General features: G+C 41.6%; 3 protein-coding genes across 6 annotated transcripts; 1 reads left to right on the plus strand and 2 right to left on the minus strand.

Annotated features, from left to right (window-relative positions):
* Window positions 1-258: 258 nt before the first annotated feature.
* Window positions 259-5,268, minus strand: LOC120815954 (transcription regulator protein BACH1). Its single transcript, XM_040171082.2, has 5 exons — window positions 5,127-5,268; window positions 4,173-4,435; window positions 2,466-3,608; window positions 2,169-2,375; window positions 259-1,475 (listed from the first exon to the last, which is right to left on the minus strand). The coding sequence occupies exons 2-5, from the start codon at window positions 4,410-4,412 to the stop codon at window positions 1,095-1,097; spliced, it is 1,971 nt and encodes a 656-aa protein (XP_040027016.2). The 5' UTR covers window positions 4,413-4,435; window positions 5,127-5,268; the 3' UTR covers window positions 259-1,094.
* Window positions 5,269-5,373: 105 nt separating this feature from the next.
* On the minus strand, window positions 5,374-10,693 carry usp16 (ubiquitin specific peptidase 16). The gene is made up of 18 exons (XM_040171070.2): window positions 10,459-10,693; window positions 10,204-10,270; window positions 9,897-10,093; window positions 9,707-9,810; window positions 9,498-9,610; window positions 9,187-9,410; window positions 8,988-9,083; window positions 8,761-8,891; window positions 8,561-8,648; window positions 8,029-8,110; window positions 7,814-7,905; window positions 7,677-7,730; window positions 7,420-7,587; window positions 6,620-7,295; window positions 6,426-6,520; window positions 6,157-6,243; window positions 5,907-6,054; window positions 5,374-5,812 (listed from the first exon to the last, which is right to left on the minus strand). Exons 2-18 carry the CDS (start codon window positions 10,262-10,264, stop codon window positions 5,691-5,693), a joined length of 2,538 nt encoding a protein of 845 aa, XP_040027004.2. The 5' UTR covers window positions 10,265-10,270; window positions 10,459-10,693; the 3' UTR covers window positions 5,374-5,690.
* Window positions 10,678-14,028, plus strand: rwdd2b (RWD domain containing 2B). 4 transcript variants are annotated; one of them, XM_040171154.2, is made up of 5 exons: window positions 10,679-10,766; window positions 10,934-11,150; window positions 11,243-11,310; window positions 12,313-12,702; window positions 12,808-14,028. In XM_040171154.2, the coding sequence occupies exons 2-5, from the start codon at window positions 10,935-10,937 to the stop codon at window positions 13,058-13,060; spliced, it is 927 nt and encodes a 308-aa protein (XP_040027088.2). In that variant the 5' UTR covers window positions 10,679-10,766; window position 10,934; the 3' UTR covers window positions 13,061-14,028. The 4 variants fall into 4 exon arrangements, with proteins under 4 accessions (XP_040027098.2, XP_040027088.2, XP_077958097.1 ...); XM_078101971.1 differs by having other exon boundaries at window positions 12,334-12,702; XM_040171164.2 differs by having other exon boundaries at window positions 10,678-11,150; window positions 12,334-12,702.
* Window positions 14,029-17,035: the final 3,007 nt, after the last annotated feature.

Genomic DNA, 17,035 nt, shown 5'->3' on the forward strand with positions numbered 1-17,035 from the left:
AAAGTAGAACAAGCAGTTCAACATTGGTTTTCTGCTCCCCATTTAGAGCTTTGGCCGAACTTCCTGTTAACAGTTTTGTTATGTTGATCATGTCCTGTCCGCCATTGACACCCGAGACACTACATGCTGTTTCAGGTTATTTATATCTCTTCTCGCAGAGTTCCCTATTGCTGATGAAGTACATTGAGTTACACTTCCATCTATTGGCCAAACTTTGGTACTGTGTACTTATTGTGGGTGGAAAAAAACACCACAGAATGTTACAAAATGTTGTTTATTAAAATCTGTAATCCATGAAAGAATTTGATAGAAAATACTCAACACGAAGACAAACTTAAATGTAAGAGAAGCCCATCAATGTGGGCTCCGAGTTAATTCATGTGCAACAGTGCTTAAGACAAAAACATAAAAAAATGGCCTTTTGTCATTCTGTATTCATACTGTCCTACTGCATAAGGCATGTTTTGCATCACATATGGTAATTTCGACCCATGCAACACTTGCAACACTATTCTTTAAACACCTGGAAAAACTGACAGTTATTCATTCAAACTATATACTGGCATGAAATAATGATGCCGAGAATATATTTTAGCTGGAACCAGTCCTGTACTATAAAAGAAAAGAAATAACTATGTTAGTGCTGCGCATAGTTAATCAAAGAAAAGCACAGTGGCAGATAATACATCAGGTGATAGAATACAATGATTATGAATCAATTCAAAATAAAAGAAACATCTTATTTTCTTGAACGTTTACACAAAGTGTGTATGTGGTGGTATAAAACGGTAATTATTTCAGCCATTTTTACAGTCAAGTTAAATTTTAAGAACTCCCTCGTAGTAAAAAAAAATGAAACATTTAGGGAATTACTGTAAAATATCTGTGAAAATGATGAGTATAAGATTGTTTACTACAGTGAAATGCATATGAGGAATACCCCTCTTTAAGACACCAATATCATACCGTAAAAATATTCGGTGAAATACAGACAGGCGTATCAAACCCAAAGGGGGATTGTATTACATACTAAGAGTCCACCCCTTGCTCTGCGGTCCTGTGAGACTAGAAATGACTATACAAATTGAGTCCAATCATAAGCTGTTGTCCATGTCTAGACAGACATCGAGCAGAGACACAGAGAGGCAGCTCTGTGGAGGAACTGCCTCCTCCGTCTGCGGGCCAGTGGCTGCTGCAGCGGTTTGAGCCGAGTCTGCAGGTGGCTTGCTCCGGTCACACGCTGAAGAACTTACCATTTGGAAAAGCACCTGGGACTCCTCACCTGCACCCAAAACAGGAGGGGAGTGGATGGGGGAGTCTGCTGAGACTTTGGCCAGAAGCTGCAGGTGGTCCTGATCAGAGCCAGTAGTTTGGAGGCTAACGCTCTTACACAACCCGCACAGACTCTGCCGCGTCTCCGCCAGGTTGTGTTCCAGGTCGGTTCGCTCGTGCAGCAGCCGCTCTTTCTGATTTCTCTGTAGGGAGAAGGACAGTTGAGTACCTTCACTTCCTCAGCTGAAATAAAAGAGTCACTCAGCAGAACAGAAGCTAATGTTTAGTCAGACAGGATTGTAATAATCTTTTGTGTCTTTGTTCGTGCTTCTTACTCTTTCACTTATGTTCCTTCATCAGTCTACAGAATCAAAAATGTAAAGGTTTGATCTGAAAGGTTTGATCTGAAATACCGAAATTTACAATCTTGTGCTCCTCACTGTCAGACTTTGAACTTTTGAGCAGAGTGTTTGCTGAGTGAGGTCTGATCTGCCTGTACAAACTCGCCATTTGGCTGTGCAGAAAAAGGCTACTACCTTTTTGAACTCTAATCTGTGCACATTTAAAAATACAAAACATGAGGTGACTCTGGGGATTATGACCACATTTTAGCTAAAAGTGATGTTGAAGCAGTATCATTATATTTGTATTACTTTTAAGTAGATCCATTCTTTTGGACATCTGCTCCAATTACTTTTTATTTTTGTTATGTCAAATGAACACAAAGTGAAAGGAGAGGTGGAGGTTTTGCCAGAAGCTTTCTTCATAAAAGTACTTCCATACAAAATTGCTGTAGGTTACACTAATGGATGCCAATAGTGGTTTCAAAGAAAAACAATTCAATCATATCATGTTTGCCAACATATTAAGAATATGACATATTAAAGGGAACTTACTAATCTTTTGATTTCACATTCTAGCTGGTATATGCTGTCTAGTTTCCTCTTTCGGCAGCGCTGTGCAGCCGCGCGGTTTTTGCTTCGTCGACGAACATGATGGACGAATTCAAGCTGATCCGGAGTCAAATGATGGTGTCTCAGAAGCTGCTGGAAGGCACTGCGGCTCACGGCTGAGATCTGCTCCACAGGGAACGGGAGCTGAATCTGTAGAGGACAACGTTTTTACGAGTTTATTCCACTTAATATCTTCAACTATCAAAAAAAAAAAAAAATCCAAAATCCAATCCAAATTACCTCTGCTGCTCTCTTGTAGTTGGCTTCAGTGTCCCCATCTGTGTCCAGGTCTGAGTCGTCCCCAGAGTTGAGCGAGGAGGACATGTAAGGGCTCTTCTCTGACTGGGACAGGCTGTCGGCGTGTGGCGCTGGGTCATCCCCTGTCCCAAAGTCCCTGAGGAAGGGACAGTCTCCTACGTTGGAACTCAGGTCCAACTGCTTAAGCCAATGAAAATCGGATGCTTTCGCCAGATTGTTTTGGTCCGTCGGCTCTAAAGGGAGCGCTTGAGGCTGAGGTGGACATAGGTCAGACCAAAATCCCTTTGCCAGATGTTCAGCTACCTCCCTCTCCACGCTGCTTCGCTCCCCGTCTTCCTCTTCGTGACTTAGCGCAGAGTCTGCCGGCTCACCTTCCGTTTTCGATTCAAGGCCGGACGCGCTCTGCTCTAACGGCGCGCGCCCATCGCCCGCCCCCGACGCGCTGAGTGGACAGGAACCGGGGGCGCAGTTGCTTTCAGCCATGAGCGTCTCCACAGTCTGCTTAACATCTCTGCCCGCTGGCTCGATAAGTTCTGGCAGATTCATGTCCCCAGTTGACAGCTCACAGGGTAAGCCACAATCTGCCAAACTCAACCCACTTCCGTTACACACGTCTATCTCTAAAATATCCGTCCCACAGAACCGCGAGGCTTGATCTGCTTTGCCGGTGTCTGCGCATGGCAAAGACAGCATGGGGCACGCAACATTGTTTGTTAACTCCGAGGATAAGGGGGTCATTTGGGGCCCACAATCCTCCAAACAAAAGTGTTTTTCCCCGCTGTTCGTCTGACTAAGAGGACACTGCGATGGGAGAGCTGTTTGTTCATTCTCTCTTGAAGGCGCTGAGCTGTGTGACTCCAATGATTTTGGTTGGCTGCTTTCTGCGCCGGGGCTAAAACTGGCACTGGGATCCCGGCTCAGGCAACAGACTCTGCGCCTGACCTCTCGCGTCGCGCTTTTGCCTTCGGAATACTTTGGGATGAGGAAATCAAAGCATGCCGACTCCAAATCATGAAATCCTAAAAACTCAGCACTGCTGTGGATGGCGTGAATGTTTTCTTTGGTGAATGGTAGCTTTGATGTGTAGGCAAATTGAAGCAAAGGTTCAAACCCCCCAATGGTCACCTGTAGGGAAATAGACGCAGACAATTGTTCAGGTACCATGAACCTTACAGCATAACGTAGGCAGCCTATGCTACGGTACTAAGCTACTACACACCCATTAAAAATCAACGAAAGGTCTTATTTTTCACTGCGGCGTTGACAAATATTTTGTTTGCAAGGACAGTGTGATGTAGGCATGTGCTACATTGTAAGGACTGCAAACGGTTATGTTATACAAAAGCAAATAGTGCCAGACAAAATACATTTTGCAGTGTCTACATTCTGCAAAATTTGAATGTTTGGTCACATTCAGGAACTTTCAGTGGATGTGCATCGCAGCCCTCAACTTTTAGCCATTCCCCAAATCAACGTGAGAGCCTCTCATTGACGAGCCCTCTTCTTTCAGGATGCCCATTATTAACTTCAGTCTAAAGTCACTTGTGTTATGATATGTGTGCTCAATTACAGATATCATTCTCCCAAAAAGTTACTCGTACATGGTAAATACAGTCAGGTCATGCCCACAATTTTTTTGGTGTGTGTTGTTGTTCCACATATCCTTAAGATGAGCAGCAGGACACCGACCTCATCGGGCAAGGTGATGATGGGGTTCGGTCTGGTGACGTTGGCGATCCTGCTGTGAAAGTATTCACTGCAGGAAGCCAACACACAGCAGTGGGCCCGGAAGCTCCTGTTTTCCACCACCACCGTCACATCGCACAGGACGTCCTGCTGCCTCTGGTCATCCAGACACTGGAGAACGTGGTCGCTGTGCACCGCGGACTGAAAGGTGAACACTGACACGCGAGGGCCTTGGGCCGACATGGTTGGAGGAAGAAATGCTCAGCCTGTGTGACAGAGGGAAGCCAAAGAAACAAAGCCGCATGATCAGACTTTACTGTACTAACTTTACTTCTGCTTCTTGGTGGCATTACTGAGACAACTCAAAACATAGACAAATGTGTTGAAAAGCGGTTTTACAACGAGGTCAAACTGCTGCAATACGACTCATTTGTTTAACCGTCTTTAACCAGAGGAACAAGTTACCAGTAATTACGTTAATACTTAACCGTTAGTTGCACAGAGAATCCGACCTTCCCATCAAGGGATTTGAATGATCCAATCGGATTCAAGTCGAACATAACTTATTGTATTATATTTTCATAAGTTAACATTGATCTAGACAGCAAACTATCTGAGCGAACTTTATGCCCAATGCACGTTAAAGCAGCCGGGATGGATTGCAAGTTGGAATGCTGACTCATTTCTAGCGGGGTTAGTTACACAACTGGGCCCCGCAGGAGCGGCTCAACGATCATATAAACATTCACGACAAGACCGTTACGTTACTAGCGACCGACGACATTGACATTTAACTTAAAGTTCGAAACAACAGCAATGTTTGAAGGACTTTACGCTAGGCTAGGATAGCGTTAACAACCGCGGCGATAGCATCGTTCTGTTGTTGAGACTAAAATCTAAAACATCCCTTAACAGTAACTTTAAAATCCCCTAAATAAACGCCGAATGTTTACTGACCTGTCATGTCAGCTCGATAATAACACTGCCATTGAGTACGTTAGAGGTGTTTCTGGACATCCGGAACCAGACCGTAATGTTGTCATGTGACGACTTAGAGCAGGAAAAACGGTAACACGTACTGCGCATGCGCAGTGCGAGCGGAGCCAAAAAAAAAAGGCCAAGACAAGTATACAAATCCAACATTGAAGCATTTCATTTTGATTTGTTTTCATGAGATTTGATAAAAAAAATACACATAAATACGTTTTACAAATTGGGTTCTCCCACAACATTTAATTGGTCTCCAGAAATTTTTGATTTTTGTAATGCAAACAAAATCGACCACCACAACCCGTTCAATGTCCAGGGTCTTCGCCGACCTTGCAATATTTGGTGAGTGAACATACAGCTGGTGCCGTTTGATACCGGACACACTTTGTGAAACCCCTATGATTTTAACTTTGTGCGAGCCCCATTGTAAGGGCTGACGAATCTGGTTGGTTAACTGATGATCCCGTACACTGTGGAGCAGACGCAGCACACCGGTTTGTCGGATTTCCTGAGTAGTGATGCACAGTCCGATCAGAGGATTCTTTCGTAGAAGAGGAGGTAGGCTTGGCAACCCTGGACTTTACTCTCGCTCACAGGTTGAACGCTTGTGTCACTGACATGGAACCAGGATCCTCTGGGTGGCGCTTCACGTCCTGAGGAGAAGTGAGGAGTTAGTGGAGGGCTACATAAAAACATTAAAATCAAGTTGTTATTATTCTATTGATGGTTACGCCAAAGCACGCCTACCTTCAGCTATGAAGCCGTTGGATGAAGGCTTATGGCACTCAGATCGTGCTTTCACATATGCTGTGTAATGACCGGACCTCATTGTTCCGCTGTGCTCTACGATGCCGTACAAACTGTACAAAACCTGAGAATCTCCCTCGGTCAAGTTCTGTTTGGAAACAACTTGTGTTAATACCTGAAGTACAATTAAAACAAAAAAGAATTTACAAATAGTGTGTCGACAATTAAAGTGGTCAATCCCAATATTTACCTCGCATTTAACCACACAGAAGGGAGCGAGATCCAGTATCAGGGGGAAACTGACATGTCTGTTCACCTTGCAAATACTGTATCCATTCTAGAGGAAAACAAAAGAAATGCCCATTAAAAAGGATGTTTCACTGCATTTTGAAGGATAACAGTAAAGAAAGTGTTATTCTCTTTAAAAAGTGGGTCACATTTGAGTGAATAACAACAGCTGAGAGTTGACATAATCAAAAATGTGTACACGTGCTGAAATCATCTTCAAAATGGTTTTACCTGTTGAAACCTTTTCAAATGAAGGGTAAGCACAGGTGGGGGCGAAGAGATCAGCATTTGCTTCAAGGCATCAGTGTAGACATTCTTCTTGGATCCTGAGCACAAAAAAAAAAAAAAAAAAAAAAAGGTACATTTGTGATACCGTACTGCAAAAACACAACAACACCACCGCCAGTCAGATAACTTTCACTTACCTCCGACCTTTTCCTTGTTTGACTGCACTTTAGTGCAGGTGACACACAGCAGGCTGTTGTTCTGCGTGAGTGTTTCCACTTCAGTGAAGTGAAAAAGGCACGACTGTACTGAACACTCCTGTTTCTCAGGGGCCGTTCTGGTAGCCAGTGTGCAGAAGGCAAGCTCCGGGTCCTGACTTACTACGGTGTACTCCTTCTCCTCCAGCGGCTCAACTTCACTCTCCATTGTTGCATCCACAGCATTCGATTCTTCCAAGTCGGCGTCATCCAGGGCTACTTTCTCCATTTCACTCACCAGCTGCGTGCCATCTTCATCTCTTTCCAGATCCATTTCAGATATTTTGTCAGCGTCTGAAACAACGTCCTTTGAGGGCTGCTCGTCCGACAGGACCGTAAAACGGTTGCTGACCGACGGGTCGCAATCGATAACTGAATCCACGTCTTCCTCTTTTTCCTTATCCTCGACGGGATTTAGATTCTGCTGGTCCTGTTCAGAAGCACTGATTTGTGCAGGACTGCCCTCGCTGAGTGAGGCTTCTTCATCCGTTGCATTGTCAGCATTTTCCCCGTCCTTTGCATCTGCAGCAGCGTTGGTCTGTTCACTCTCCGTCTGGCTCGCAGAGGAGAGATTGTCCAAAGTGACTCTGTCCTCAATCTTTTGCTGCCTCTTTTGATGCTTTAAGACAAGAAAAATTAAAAGATACCAACTATTTAGTTTATTTTGCACAATTATTCAACCATGAAAATTGAGAAATAAGGAGAAAAGGAAGCTTCCACCAGTCTACAAATCAGTGAGGTACCTTTGCCTGCTTCTTTGCCTGTTTCTTTGCTTTCTTCTGCTGGTACTTGCTGCCGGAGCCGGAGAGGTCGTCGTCATTCCCGTTTGTCAAAGCAGGGCTGTTTCTCTCATCCTGGCTCGACTCACTGGTGCTCTGAACCGCTTTCTTCAGGTTCTTCTTCCTGTATGCCTGCAAGATGTGGTCACCAGCGGGTTACATGTGTGCGAACCAAATAAAACACGAATGAGTGGTTGCTCGACAAAATAACAATGATTTACCTCATCAGAAACAGGAAGGGAAAGGTCCAAAAACATCTCTGTGACTACAGACACCTGGAAGTTCAAAGCAGCGGTCATTCAGGTTGAGGTTGATACAATACTAACAAATTAGCCTGCATTTTATCCAAAATACATACCGTTTTACACTGCTGACACATTATAGTGCTGGTCATTTCCCCACCAAAAACTTGGTCGACAAAGTTTTTGGGACATCCATTTTTTTCGTATTCTGAAATTAGAACTTCATTTGTAAGATTTAGCTATTAGTTGTACCAATATTGTATACAGTACTAATTAGTTTCAGCAGATTAGCCTAAAAGATTGGAGTTTAATGTGTAGCCCAGGTTCTTACCTTTAACTAGTGTTTTGAGCTGATCTCCATCTGTGCCTTTTCTAGATTCTTTCAATGCGTCGCTGATCCCAGAGCTTACTCTCTGAACATACAAAGACAAGCTTTAAATGGAAATTATAAAAATAACCTTTCATAAACAAGACAGAGGAACTTTTGTAGACATAAGACGTACAAAATGTTTGCCTGAACTGTATCGTTTGTCATTTCTACCTTTTAACGCCGTTCTGCATTCTTATAAAACCTCGGCCCTTTGAAAATGAACCAACCTATTGGACAACCTTTCTGGGGGAGCAAAGTATTCCTACGGTCAGAGCGAACAAGTGCTATTTAGCCGCACGTCTTCACAGATCTAGACTAAAATAATCTGGATGATGTGTTAACAATAAGCATGAAAGAAGAAGTGCACGGCGCATATACAGATCATCTGGTTCACAAGCATGTATTCAATGCAGTTCTGTAGTCAATACATCCATGTCACACTCAAGTCACTTGGACAGCCACAGACTCAATTGCTTTAAAACTTAATGCATACTCTGCTCTCCTCAGCTCGCATCCCATCCAGAAGGTAGCGCAGCAGCTCCTGACTATCTTGCTGCTGAAATCCTTTGAACCTGGCTGCCCTGCAGAAACAAGAGGGGACAACTAACAACACTGCAGAAATGCTGGGATTTTGTTGTTTGTTGTTATATTTTAAGCACATGTTAAGACTGAGCTCCAGGTGGTCGCACTCACTTTTTACAAACTTGCGTGAACAACTCCCTCGGCGTCACCACACCCTTCTTTGATTGCTGAATCTCATTGAGTAGTTGACACATGGCCAAAGTCAGGGATCCAGGCTGGCCTAACTGCGTTAAAATAGGCGCCTGCACACATAACAAACAAAAGGCTTTCATTAATAAACTGTGTAAATTAGACACAATCTTCAGTTAACAACAATTTGAAGATGAATGGCAACACACCAGATCAGAGGAGGAAACAGGCTTGATGTGAAGACTAATATTCTCTTCTGTCACTTTGTTGAGAGTCTGTCTTAAGATGTGTGTTTGAGAAAGATTCTGGAAAACACAATGACAGCAAGTAGCAATAATCATAATAACTACAATTCACCACTTCTCTCATTTAAATTCAAGACTGATGTCCTATAAAGCACCGGCTTACCTGAATGACCGCGTTAAAGAAACACGTGTTTCCCAGGTTGCTCAGCCCCTTTACAGAAACACCTCCACCGTCTTCAGGACAGTCAGACTTTTTTGATATCGCAACGCTCTCTTTCTTGACGGTTTTCTTTTGATGGCCCTTGTTTTCGTTGTCCTCGCTCTCCTCTGCCTTTACAGTCCCAGTCTTCTGATCAACGTCCAGCAAACTGTCGCCTTCCTTTACTCCTAAACAACCAAACACAACATGGCGATAAGAGTCAGGAATTCCACTAATACAGTTTGACAAAAACAAATAAATAAATAGATACTTACTGCTCTGTGGTCTCTTGATGGGATCTACAGAAGTTTGCTTTTGTATGTTGGTCACCAGCTGAGCCAAATGTCCGGTTCTAGAGTAATGGACTTCGTCGTCACAAATGTAACACCTGCATGTTTGGAAGAAGATTAATGCAAACGGAGTACTTCTTAATCCAAACACAACGTGTGCCTCTGTGATGGAAACACCACGCCAGCGTACTCACCAGACACTCCAGTTGTCCAAACTGATTACCAGGCAATGTGGCTCCGACCGCGGAGTCTCATAATGTTTGATGGCATGCCGGTTCGTAGAGTTTTGTCCACATCCCTGGTAGAAACGCATCTGGCTGTTTAGCAAAAAGTCACTTCATGCACTTTAAGATTCTTGATGATAAATGGGTTAAATAAACTCACTATATGGCCACATTTTAAGCACATCCATATGGGTATTGTTTCCTGTTCCTCTTCAGAGTTTTGTGCCACCGGGGTGCTGATATTTTCTTTATTTTCTTCATGCTTACAATGCTGACAACTCGTCCAATTGGAATTCCCTGAGAGTTTTTTTAAAAGAGTTTGGTCCGTTCCCTTTTTTATGTGCCTGCAGGATGGACCTATGAAGATATAAAAATCCACATAATGTGGCAAAGTAACCCAAAAGCATTTTACAGGTTGTCATATATCATCAATATGGTGACACATTCATTTATGATATATTCTTTACCTGCCAAGTCAATTTCATCTTCTTCTCTGGAGCTCTTGTCCTTCCCCTTTTTCTTTACCATTTTCACCTAACGTCAAACACAATTAGAAATGCACGTAAATCAGACGCGACAGTCGCCTGAAGTTTGGTGTGATCATAATGCTGCTTAACACAACTCTGTGCCACTACGTTCACTGCCAGAAGATAACAACAAGTAACGTAACATCAACGTTTAACGTGAAATCAATGACCATCCTCAGGGTTCAGTCCACTTACTGTCACAGTCTGCAGTTTAAAAAAACACTTTGAATGGATTAATTATCTCATCCGGAAAGAAGAGAAAGGGGGTCCAGTAAATCACAATATCGCAACAAAAAAAAACTCGACAGGTTTGGCAGAATCAGCCGAAAAATTCCAGCTGACACATGCAGAGGAAAGAGGAACGGAAATGCGAGGGCACCACTGTTACCGATACGTGTGCTTCCGGTGTGCGTCGCTTTAAACAGTCCGAGTAGAAACAACGCTCGATGAGCAGCCTAGAGCACTAGCGGGGTGATTACAGAAGTTGCCCAGGTGTTTGACTGGTATGTGTGTCAAGAATCCACATGTAAATAACGTACAACGGTACATGCATTTATTGCAATACGCTTGTCAAGACTTTGAGCGACCAGTTGAATGTGGAGACAGAAAGCAGCTTTTTTTTATAGCGCTAGTTAAGATCGCCGATCTGACCTCACTTTGCCTTCACCAGTATGTCTTGCTTAGAGTGCGCCGAGTCTCAACTTGCAGAGATCGAGCTGCTGACCAGCATGTTTCCCAGCCGGGAGGAGCTGGAGATCAGCGACCAGCTGGCACTAGCTGAGCTCAGAGTCTACGTGGAGGGTTCAGCTTCAATGGAAACCCCTCCTTCATCTTCCAGACCTCAGTTTCTCATCAAGCAGCAGCTGGACCATGCAAGCACGGAGAAGGTAACTAAATAGCCAGCTGTCATAATGTGTCACGGCCACTGCCAAATATGTCTCAAAACACAATTGTTTTCTTATTTTCTTGCATAACCCAGACGGAGTTCGTTCTAGCATGTGCTTATCCATCGGAGTATCCCCGTGTGTTACCAGAGATAACTGTCCGGTAAGCAAATGTACACTTTTGATGTGTAATAAAGGTGGGGAAATCTTTACATGCAAAACAAGAACTTCTACAAATCATTTACTTATTGTCATATTGCAAAGGGTGACACTTGGAAACAGCAATACACCGTGTTCATGTTATAATGGAATGTTTCATAATAATCACAATGCACAATCCTGCAGTAGCAGTGGCCGAAAGTGCGAAACAATGACTTTTGTCAACTAACATGTCCAGTTTATTTCACGTATAATTTAATTTAAGTATGATCATGTTGATCCGAAAGTACACAGCTGTTACTTGAAAAATGTTAGAAAGTGCAGCATTGAATGCTGAGCTTTTCCCCCAAAAGAGTTCACAATATGTGAAAATGGGCCACTATAGTGCAATGGGGAATCCAGTTTGAAACATTTCATCTTTATGAAACAGACATAAATATCTCAAGCACACGCAGTGGAAAAGGTCCATGTCAGTGTAGGAAAGAGAGAGGTTATTTTACTGTATGAGTCTGCATGTGTAAAAATAGTCTTTGCAGTTCACTGTATGTGATGACTTGATACATGTGTTGAGCAGTAACATTAATTTCTTTTCTCCTGCATATCTGTATTAAACTTCTCTGTCAAAGGGGTTTGAAGACTTGCATCAATCTCGGTTGATGAGTAGCAGAAATCACTGCTTGTGTGGGAAAATACATCTTGGTTTATCCTTTCCTGCAATTTTTCTTTAGATGGCCAGTATCTGACGCAAATCAAATACATCACATTACTATGCAGAGTATTGCAACCGCATTAAAGAAAATACATCTGTTAAGTTGCTTTTAGAAAATATTGTGTCGTGAGTAGTCATTTATATTCATTATTAAGACCTCCTGAATATTGTTCTAGTTATTTATACGCAAATCTCCGCTTATTAGATTTTTATTAAAAATTTTCAGTATGGAAACTTCCATACTGAAAATGTTTAAGTCCTACTGGCCTTGAATGTTTTCCGAATCCTTCTCTCCAGCATATTTTGCTTGTGCATTAGGTGTGCTGGCGTCAGCAGGGCCCAGCAGACAGAGCTGCACACGGATCTCAATGCGTACCTCGTGGAAAACGGCCAGGGGGAAGTATGCGTGCTCTCCGCTGTGGACTGGGTCAAAGACCACCTGCAGGTCTTCATCAATAAGAGTTCCTCAGCACCAACGGCCTCTAAGCAGGAGTCTGCATCTCCGGGGCCACAGGAAGGGTTCAGCCGACTGTGGATTTACAGCCACCACATCTACAACAAGACGAAGAGGAAGAACATCTTGGAGTGGTCCAAGGAGCTGGGCTTGTCAGGATTTAGCATGCCTGGGAAGCCGGGCATCGTGTGTGTTGAAGGTCATCATTCTGCCTGCGAGGAGTTCTGGTCCAGGTAACGTAAGTGTTGTTATTTTTTGCAGTTTCTGTCACAGCCAGAAGCCCGCAGAGGTCGCAGGTTCATTATTTTTCCAAACCCTTTTCCGCCCCCATTTCACAGAGTGAAGGGTCTGACATGGAAGAAGATCATGATTCGACATAGAGAGGATATTTCCCTTGATCTTACGGGAGAGCACAGCGGAGCTGGTGAAAGTATAGACTCCCTACGCAAATTCACTGGCTTTGAAGAGGCCATGTTTGACCCCCATGGGAACAGAGGTAATCACATGGACCTCGGGCAGCTCTACCAGTTCTTGAATGAAAAAGGCTGTTCTGACATCTTTCAGATATATTTTGGCATTGAAGGGAGGTAGAGTTTACATCCCGGGAGTGTAGATATGCACACTCGGGCCTCGTCATTGAAGTCAATTCTTATGGATTCCACAATGCATTCTGTTCATTTCTATCTTATTTTTCACATAAAATACATGTTAAGCTTGTGGTCACATGTACCTATGATAACTAAATAAGCTTTTCATAGCTTTTTCTGCAATTTTGAGAAAGTAAAACTTATTTTTAGCTAACAGGCATGTTTAAGCCTTAAAAGATCTTCGTAATATTGGCAATTTGAGTACTTTAAAGATTACAACTTGCCCTAGGTGATGATTTCCCATAAATTACAACACGTTGTATTACTACCAAGCGGTTACAGGATTTCCAGGTCTGATACCACATTAATAATTGGACAACCTAGTCAACAATATGCTGGATATCTGTTTATAAAATCTTTCCATTTACCTCTTTTGAATTATAGATAACATAACTGTGGAAAGTCTCTCTCCAATTTTCTTTGAAGGATTTGTTCTCAGGTAAAATGGGGTTTATTCTGGGTTACACTGGTATTGAAGATGTATCTTAATTTTCAGCCATAATTCATATTAATATTTCTGTGCATTATTGCCATATATACTGTATGTTTTAATGATGTGGAAATACTGTATATACTATATGAACGGAAGGAACAAATTACAATGAGAACATCGTACAAAAGTAGTTGCAGTAGCAGCAGTTTGCCGGCGTTGCATTGAATTTACTTGCAAACTTGTTTGGGCTACAATGCCCAACAGATGGCAGTATTATATCACCAAAGTTGGAATACCTGAGCCTAGATGTTGCCTCTTATTTCTGTATAATCAAACATTTACAATTTATAACATGGATATATGGTGAACAGCATTTAGCTCAACTTGAAAGATACAATAATGATTTCGTTAAAAATAATGTCATGGTTATTTGAATCAAATATTTCTGTAATAAAAAAAACAACTTTTGTTAATATCAATGCAAATGTAAATGTATATTTTAATCTGTAAAATGCCAAGTGGGCTTTATCAACAGCTAGACAATAACACAGAGTTTCTAAATAGCCCATACTCCTCTTCATCATATCATTTGTGTATCTGTTAAAAAAATAATTGATATTTTTTAAGTTTTATTGTTTTTAACTTTTCAACAGACACCTGATTCAGAGATTGTGAACTGTATCCACAACTCCCGTTTTAGTCCACCAGGATTTGATATTTTAAATCAGGACGGGCAACCTCTTTTGCGTCTTGGATTCTAAAATCGCTTCTTCAGTTAGCATTTCTAGAGTAATGTCTTTAGGCCAAATCAGTCACTTTATGCCTTTTTTATTCTAACTGTACACATTTATGTTTTTTTAAATTACTACACAATTTCCATCTGCATTCCTTGTGTTGCACACAGAACAATCACCAATCCCTGAATGCATTACTTTACATGCAAAACCATTACACAGTGTCACTATACAGACAGCAACGGGCATCAACCATGATTACCAGCTCATTTATTCTCTGCGACTATTAAATGAATGTTGAGATGATAGTCTGCATATGTTTTAGAGGGAGTATAGGAAAAACTCATAAGTATCTTGAAAGCCTGCCAAGCCAAAAACTGTAAAATAAGCTAATCAAGTCTGTTCCTTGTGGGCTGATTGCAACCAACTGAATACCCGCTCACTCTTCATTCCCAAGGCTGCACTGTGTGGATCACAATGCCAAAGTTTCTCAAGTTAAAGAAAACAATAGAGCCTCTCCAGAGCCACTATTTGATGTGTATGTTCTGTGCTTTTGAAGGAGCTCGTGGTGTAACAGGCATCACGCGGATTCTGCAAAAACGACCAGCTCCCTGTGCAGATATAAAGGGCTTATTTGTGTATTTGGACAATATGTCCCTGTGGTGGATTATTCATGATTTCATAACAAAACATTTTAAGGCTATTTTCAGAAGAAAGGGTTTCAGACAAACGTTAGAGCCTACGAGGTGTAAACTTCATTGTCTGCCACACTGATCACAAAAGATAGATCATTGGTTACTTTATTAATCCTGCAAGGAGAAATTACTGAATTGAATCTATATTTACAGGTTAATAAAGTAAACAGATATTAAAAATGCACTGCATACAAAGGAAATAGAATAATATAAATTGTTAACTAACACAACAATAGTGCAAATATCTAACCAAACAATCAAATAACTATATTAGGGTTGTGTGCTTGATTTGACCTGAAGGGATTTAAAGCACTGGAGCCGTGTTGCTACCTGAACTTGCAGCTTGGTGCAAATCATTAACGCTGCTGTCAAGTCAAGTGTAGAACGCAGTTATATTTGCTTCTTTGTTATATGTAACTTACCTGCAGCCTCTGTATTCTTCATCCTTAGTGATTCACTGATTACATTTTCTTCTTTTAATTATGGAGTGCAGGATTAAATCAATGGAGCATGTCAATGTCCTTCAACTCACAAACTTTGCTTCACACTTTCATAGTATATAGAGGCCACTAATGCACAGTGTCCTGCCTACCTACAATTAGTTTGTGTTACATCTCAATGATGAGGCTCAGCAGTTAAAGGTTTTGCTTGCACCCGGAAACCTCTGAGGTGTTTTGGTGTTTCCTCTCTACTGCCTCTCTCGGGATCATTTCCTCACACTATCCTGCATTGCAGCATTTCCTTGTCCTGTGACATATTCATTTTAAAATTATTATTTTAATTATTTTTACATTAAAACCTAAATGGCTGAGGCTGTAGGTGAGACCAATGCATACTTTCATCTCTTGTTGGATTACTGGGGTGACATTGAGAAGTTGGATCATAAAAAGACTTCACATTAGCCGCTGAATCAATCAACTGAGGCTTTTACCCACTGCCAACATCTCCTGGTTTGCATCGTGAAGCTCATCATCCATATGGACGTTCCACAGATGTATTTACACCCCATGTTTGATGCAATGAGCTATCGATCAAAACCCAAACATGTAGCCTTGATTTAATGAGCAAGAATGAGAAGCAAAACACATTCACTGTTTTGACTTTTTCCTCCAATAGTGCAGTGCATTTGTACTGCCTAGATCAGTTCTTGTGTGACGACACAATGGCTCCGTAGGGTTAAACGTTCCACAAAGTAAATAGGACCTGTAGTTTATAACTACTTAATTTGGCAAATACAGCAGACATTCTAATTGTTCTTGAAGCCCATTTTGCCAACTGTTAAAGTAATTTATACATTAAAGTTCTTTCACATATGGTTAATCCATATTTTTCTTTTTTCATAATTTCAGACAATAACCAAATTCTGTAGGTCTATTGAACTAGTGATGCATATAATTGAATGGTGATGTATTTCAGCACAGGGATATAATTATGCCTCTATAGCCGGCACTCTTTCACAAAGCAAATCTAATATACAGGGTGTTGTTTTGCATTACGTGAAGCTGCAAACACTGAAGAGGGAAATTCTTTAATGAAATTTGCTCAATTTGGTCTCAGAAACCTTTATTGTCCCGAAAGAGATGCACAGCACTGTGCTTACCTCCTACCTCGTTCTGTAGCAAATGTGAACAAACATTTATTCTTTGGGCTGGTTGCAAATGCAAAAAATCAATAATGTTCGAACTTCACTGACTTCTTGGGTATGAATTAATCATACCATATATTTCTTAGGTTGCACAGTTACACTGTACAGTTGTTCTCCTTTACAAGTTAGTTTGGAGCATTCGTCGTACTGTGATGTAATAAATGTGGTGGCATAACAACGGAAGCCAATCATTTTCACAATTTTTTTGTTTTCTTTAGTATAATACAAATAAAACATCAACGTAGCAATATTCAAGTTGACTGTAATTCATCAGTCCAACTGATTGAATGCATTAGGGATTGTACATCATCATTGATTTACATCACAATGTAACAAGAGGTTCACAACAGAACTCCTTTTCATAGTGTATCAGTCTGCTAATTTGTGTTGCATTACCGTTTTCAATTGAGTC

Source organism: Gasterosteus aculeatus, chromosome 1, assembly GCF_964276395.1.
Source record: "Gasterosteus aculeatus chromosome 1, fGasAcu3.hap1.1, whole genome shotgun sequence".
Lineage (NCBI taxonomy): Eukaryota > Metazoa > Chordata > Actinopteri > Perciformes > Gasterosteidae > Gasterosteus > Gasterosteus aculeatus.